This window comes from Poecilia reticulata, linkage group LG17 (genome assembly GCF_000633615.1).
Source record: "Poecilia reticulata strain Guanapo linkage group LG17, Guppy_female_1.0+MT, whole genome shotgun sequence".
NCBI lineage: Eukaryota > Metazoa > Chordata > Actinopteri > Cyprinodontiformes > Poeciliidae > Poecilia > Poecilia reticulata.
Window position 1 is genome coordinate 9,277,725 of NC_024347.1, and position 6,744 is coordinate 9,284,468.

At 38.1% G+C, this 6,744-nt stretch overlaps 1 protein-coding gene across 1 annotated transcript in view; it reads left to right on the top strand.

The window, feature by feature from the left end:
• LOC103479226 (carbonic anhydrase-like) overlaps window positions 1-4,486 on the top strand; it is an 11,822-nt gene extending 7,336 nt beyond the window's left edge. The window contains 4 exon segments of the mRNA XM_017309862.1: window positions 219-241; window positions 360-376; window positions 379-410; window positions 2,191-4,486. Coding sequence (XP_017165351.1) covers window positions 219-241; window positions 360-376; window positions 379-410; window positions 2,191-2,310 — 192 coding nt within the window. The 3' untranslated portion in view covers window positions 2,311-4,486.
• The last annotated feature ends 2,258 nt before the right edge of the window (window positions 4,487-6,744 follow it).

Consider the following 6,744-nt stretch of genomic DNA (forward strand, 5'->3'; position numbering starts at 1 on the left):
CCTCCTCTGAGAAGGGGAAGTAGAGWGAGAGAGAAGGGGAGGGAGGAGTTGCGCAATAACAAGATGTTTTCTTTCAGATTGGTGCAGCCAACCCCCGGCTTCAGAAAGTTCTGGATGCTTTGGACTCTATTAAGACAAAGGTACAAACAAAAACAATCTGAGGTGGAATTGAACTTGCGTTATTTAAATGTGCTCATACTGATAGCCTGTTCATCCAGCTTTACGTTTTCATCTCTTCTGTGTGAAACATATAGGGAAAGCAGACAACTTTCTCTAACTTTGATGCAAGAACTCTTCTTCCTGGTTCTCTGGATTATTGGACTTATGATGGATCTTTGACGACCCCACCCCTTTTGGAGAGCGTCACCTGGATTGTCCTCAGGGAGCCTATAAGTGTGAGCCCTGCTCAGGTGGGTAGCTTGGTCCACTTAAAACACTGGAAGGACAGAAAAGCTAAATGAATCAGTTAAGAGTTCAACATTTTTTATTTTCAATTTTAAATTATGCTTATTGTAGATCTAAAACTGAAACATTGAAGCTTTTTTGAGAGGAAAAAAAAGTTCTCATTCATATGATGTTCATGTAACATTTATTAGACATCTATATTGTGTATGTACTGGCTGACAGGTGGGGAAAAGAATGTCAACATATAGTTTGTCTCTGTTATATTCTCAGCTGGATGTTACTGGATAAGTATAGTTCACAAGTCAGTGAAATCTACACTGGATTTGCTGGGATTTATTTCAAACTGCACTGTAGCGCAGTTGGTGGAACTGTTGCCTGGGAGCAAGAAGGTCTTGCTACCTGGAGTTTGCATGTTCTCCCTCTGCATACGTGGGTTCTCTCCGGGTACATGACTGATAGATTAATTAGTTTGTCTAAATCCTGCTTAGGTGTGTGTGCGTGTGCGTGCGTGTGTGTGTGTGTGTGTGTGTGTGTGTGTGTGTGTGTGTGTGTGTGTGTGCATGATTGTCCTGTTTGTCTCTGAGTTGCCCTGTGATGGACTGGCGGGGTTGACTGCTGGCGATCTCCAGCGGTCAACCCCGCCTCTCGCCCGTTGACTGCTGGAGACTCCCTCACGACCCCACTGGGGACAAGCATGTGGGATAATGGGTGAATGGATTTCAAACTTATTCAGGAATGACTGTTCACTACATTGCTGAGATCATTAACATTGGAACTGAACAGATAACTGTAAACTAGAACTGAAACAATTAATTAAATCAATTGATAACGGAGTAATCAATCATTAACTGTAGTATACAGACCAGAAAAAAGGCCATTGTTTTTAAGCATCCTTTGCTACTATAGGGAAAGCAGATCACTTTCTCTAACGTTGATACAAGAACTTTTCTTCCTGGTTCTTTTGGAAGAACCAGTCATTATGGGACTTATGATTGGTCTTCATCAACACCACCCTTTTTGGGTGCCACCAAAAGGGGTGCCATCCAGGTGATGCTTTGAGAGTGTCACATGGATTGTCCCTATAATAATAATGCTGTTATTGCAAATTAGGCCTGCATGAAAGTGTTTTTACTGTGACAGTTAAGGGCTTATAAAATAAACACAATTATTTGTTTATTTGCCTCTTAAAGTATTTCTAATGTTGTTTAAAAAAGGCTTAACTAGCAAAAAAAAGACATTAACACCCCATTGACGGTGGTAGGAGTTCATAACTTTATTGATGAGTTGCCAGTTTGATACCCACTCTGTCGTTGTGTCTTTGGGTAAGACACTTCACTCACCTTGCCTGCTGGTGGAGGTCAGAAGGCCGGTGGCCTCAGTGCATGACAGCTTTGAGTTTGTCAGACTGCCCAGGGCAGCTGTGGCTGCTATCCAGTAGCTTGTCACCATCAGGGTGTGAATGAAAATCAGTGAATGACTGAATGTAGTGTGAAGCACTTTGGGGTCCTGTGGACTTAATAAAGCGATTTTTACAATTACAAAATACTCAGTCAGTTAAAATAATATTTTATTAAAATTATATCTTATGGGTTCATCAGCCCAATACATGCAAGGACTTGCTCTATTAAAATTAATGAGTACTGCAGGCTATTATTCAAAGTAGGTGAATCATGCTGGTCGGGTGAAAATAGTTATTGTTGGGAATTTGTGATATCGTGACATAAAGCAACATATATTGTGTCAAAGGAACTTCATAACTGTTTCTGTGTTCCTGTATTCTATTAGATGGCAAAGTTTCGAAGCCTCCTGTTCACTGGAGAAGGAGAAGCCGCATGCTGCATGGTGGACAACTTCCGTCCTCCACAGCTCCTCAAGGGCCGTCAAGTCCGTGCTTCCTTTAAGTAAATCTTAGTTATACAGCAGGTATGCAAATTATTGAACAAAGACAATTTTTCATAGAAAACATATTTTTGCTATTGACATGGAACACCTGGTGTTACCAATGCCAGGTGTTGGTAACAACCCATGTAATCCACACATAGAAAAAATAAAACAAATCAGTTCAGAAATTAAATTATGAGTAATAATTTAAAATGAATTGGGCTATTCTAGCAGTTTTATGTTCTCTCTCTGTAGCTGGTTGAGAGCTTCCTTGTCTCTGTGTTTGGGATCATTGTCCTGCTGAAATATTCACCCTTTTTCATTCTGGCAGCAGACGTTTCTCTATAATGTCTGTACACTTTCATTTATCATCAATTACATGAATTCTGTCAATTATGTGAAAAAATAGACCCACATATTGATGTTCCCACCTCCAAACTTCACTATTTGCATGGAGCCTAAGTTCATTTTGTCCTTCAAATGTGGTGTTTGTTATGGCATCCAAAGAGTTCAATATTGCTCTTATCTGACTAGTCTATGTTCTCCCAGTGTTTTACAGGCTTGTCCAAATGTTTTCAGCAAACATTAAACAAGCTTAAACTTGCTTCGACTCCAGAAATGGAGTTTTGCGTGGTGAGCGTGCTTAAAGGCCATGGCTACTGAGTGCATTGCTTATTGTTTTCTGAAACAATTGTACTTGTCAACTCCATATCTTTGTGAAGTGCCCAGTGTAGTTCAAACAAAGTCAAACTGTCAATGTACAGTCATGTGGTTTTTGGATTTTTTTTTTGCAAAGACCTTTTACGGTCCACACTGAGGCGAGCTTCCCTCCCACTGCAGAATATGTCATGATGGTTTTTTACCATGTGTGTAATTTATAACCGTATAGTAAATGTAGCGATCATGGCAGAGAGACAACTATTACAAGTTCAGAAGCTCAGAGGAGGAGGGAATAATATTTGACAGTCTGGAAAATCTATCTTTTTCCATGTCATAAAAAACAAAACAAAAAGATAAACGTTAGGCGTTGATGAGCCATTCTCCTGCTTCAACTGAGAGAATGGGCAGTGTAATATTTCAGTATACTTCCTCCTCATCATCAAACAATTTCTCTCTGACTGAAAAAACTGTGCTCTCACTATCTGTGCTTCCTAACAATCTGTCCTTTCTTGCACAGATATTAGTCAGATCAGCGGCCGATGGAAATTGTGTGGCAGTTTCCTAAATGAATAAACACCCATGAAATTCAGACACAATCTTTCAGAGAGGGGACAAAAAGTTCACCAGGGGGGCGAACAGCATAAGGAAGAGAACAAAATGATGGGATTTTCTTCATGCAACTGCAACAACGAGAACTGTTTTCAGCAATTTGGCTTTTATAGGCCATCAGTTTGGAATAAACCAGCTGATATTCATTTGCACTCAAAAGGGGCAGAAGGTCTTTTTGATCACTGATGGATTTTAACTGGTGTCTTTTCCACTTCCCTTTCTGTGTGTTCAATACTTTTCCCTCTTATTACTACACATAACATCTGAACTTGTTTGTTTTGGTTTCTTCTATATATGGATTACTTCAGTTGTTAAAAACACCTGGTCAAAAAGTCATATTTACTATGACAAATTGTGATGTGTTCAATACAGCTGTATTCCAAAGCGTCTTTATACAATAGCTTTCAATTTCTTCTTCATTATTTGAACTATTAATACAGAAAGTCAACTTTTTAATTTCTTGCTTGTCTCCAGCTACTTGAAACTTAAACCTTTTGCTTCATTTTATCTCTAGAATGTTTTGCCTTTTTTTTCCTCTGAGGATGAATAAATGCCATTCTGGTCTAACAACACTTTTGGTAAATCTTATTTGTAATATCTGAAACATTAGAATATCAAACTAAAGCATGAATAAACATACCCATGAAATTCTTGGGTATGGTTGTTATTTAAAAAAATATAATCTTTGAAACTTTGACTATCTTTATACTAAGATTTACTGAGGTCTAAAAAATATGACAAAATGAATAATGGAATATTTTGTTAATCTTTAACTTATAATTATATCCTGCCTGTTTGTGGAATTATTTCAGATTTGTTTGGTAATAAAAGCCTGTGTGTGTTCTGTGAAATCTTACCCATGCTCGAGTGTTTTCTAGGATTGCAGTCCACTCATTAAATTGCTAAATAAAAGCCGGTATTGAGAACCTTCTTTGTGAGTTGGTGAGACTTTATTCCTATATATTTAAAAAATCAAATATATGAGTAGTTATGTTGTAATTAACCATTTAATTGACTCTATGCCACTTGTATATTATGAGTTGTTCTTTATTTTAGCACCTAAATGATAATGATTATATTACCAAATGCAAATATGTGTAACCGAATATCCACCAGTAGCTATATGAAGATGGTCTTCTATGTATTATTTGTTGGACCAAAACAGCACTATCACTGCATAAATATTGGTATAAACACAATCTGGACAAAAATAATCCCCAGACCATAAACCCCAGAGGAAAGATGCGGAAAAAATTAATAAAACAAAAATTTTAAAAAAGCACACCAAATGAATCCTTAACAAACCTTAAGTAATGGTGCTGCTTAGTACAGTTTACATTAAAGAAAGTGCAGACCTCTTCATGCTGATCACTGCTGAGCTGGATGTGTTACATCATCAGCTGAAGACTTAAAGAACATGTCAGCAAAAGCTTCCAGTTTTTCTTTAATCCATAACATAATGATGTTTGTGTCTTGTGCTAGTGAAAGTTCTGACCATGTTTGCTTTGCTAGCCTTATTCACATTTTGGATATTTGAATGAACAGCAGCACAGGGCTTGTACACATCTGAAGGATGGGTTTGATGCATCTTATTTCTGCCTGATTTATGGAATTGTAAAAATAGTAACACAGTAATGCAGGAGATTTATTGCCATAATTACGACAAGCATAAGTAGAAGATTTTCAAAGGTGTGTTGCTCAACACAATCTTTGATTGAGGATCAAAGGATCAAGATAGCTGTCTCTTCAAAAGGATATGACTCTTGGAACTTCTCCAACAAGATGTTAGAACTGTTTCTCATTTTTTGAGAAAGTTGCTTAACTGGAGCATAAAATATCTATGCTATGCAAGACACAGGATGCAGAGATGTGCATGGACATTGTAATAATTGGCCAGACTCAGACACCAGCGACCGCTGAGCAGCTGGCTGACACTATTCCTGAAGAGGTGGAATTCATGGGTTGGGAGAGCAAATGACTTGTTCTATGCAGCGGCTTTGTTTCTCACAGCTACCAGAGGCTTACCCAATGGACCAGCTTCTCCTCTCACTGCTTTAGATTCTATTCTAAAGAATGTGAGAATAAGGGGAGCTCTTACATTAACCTTCCACTATTATGGAAATAGTTGATAAAATCCCAGAAATCATTAAATCACACCCACAGGTTAAAAGAATAATCATCCATGTAGGAACCAATTACATCCCAAATCAGCAGTCTGAGCCTTTGAAACAGGATTTTATTCACTGTTGTCACTGTTCTACAGTTTAAACTTCACGTTTTTATCTCGGGTCCCCTTCCCACCTGTCAGAGGACTAGGTCGTTTCAGCAGACTTCTTAGTCTGGGCACCTGGCTGTCTTCTGTTTGCATTCTTCAAAATGTGAACTTTGTGGAAAATGTTGATGTTTTCTGTAGAGATGTGCCGATCAGGTTTTTTCCTGCTGATTCCGATTCCGATCACCCATGAGGGCCGATCACCGATATCAATCACCGATACCGATCACATAATACATTTTTTTTTAAATCTTAAGCACTACCGGTTACATTATGTGGAAAAAGGAACCATGAATTCACCTCAGTTTAGACAAAAACTTTATTTTAATAACTTTTTCCAAGAAAAAAACAAAACAGGCATTGTGCAAATTGTACTGCTATCAATAATACTATCTTTAACAGACTGATAACATATAAAGGCTCTGAAGAGGCTAAATAATACAAAGAGCCAAAATAAAACTTCTCAACATTGCCAAAAAAATCAAGTATAAAATTTAACATTCAAAGGCAAATACAGGTCTATTACAATAAACAATCCTGAGTTACTGAATGACAACTTCCTGATAGCATGGCAGCTAGCTGATTACTGCTAGTTCTGATTGGCTGTTTCTGACTGAGYGGAGTAATTATGCAGAGCAGGGAGGAGATCGATTATTTTTTTTAGAGATTATCTGTCTCATGTTAGGACAGCGAAAGTTTAATACGTATGTAAAATGTATTTTTTAGGTTAGATGCTGCAGCTTTAAGCATAGGTTTGGTGTGAGAGTCACTACCAGGTGGAGCAGAAGCGGCGCTCCGTCTGTGAAATATTACTACCTGTAGCGCGTAGCAGCGGTTCAAGAGCAGAACCAGCGTCTTACATCGCAGCTCGAAGACTTAAATAATTTTGCGGGTTATTTGTTTAGCTTTCTGACCGT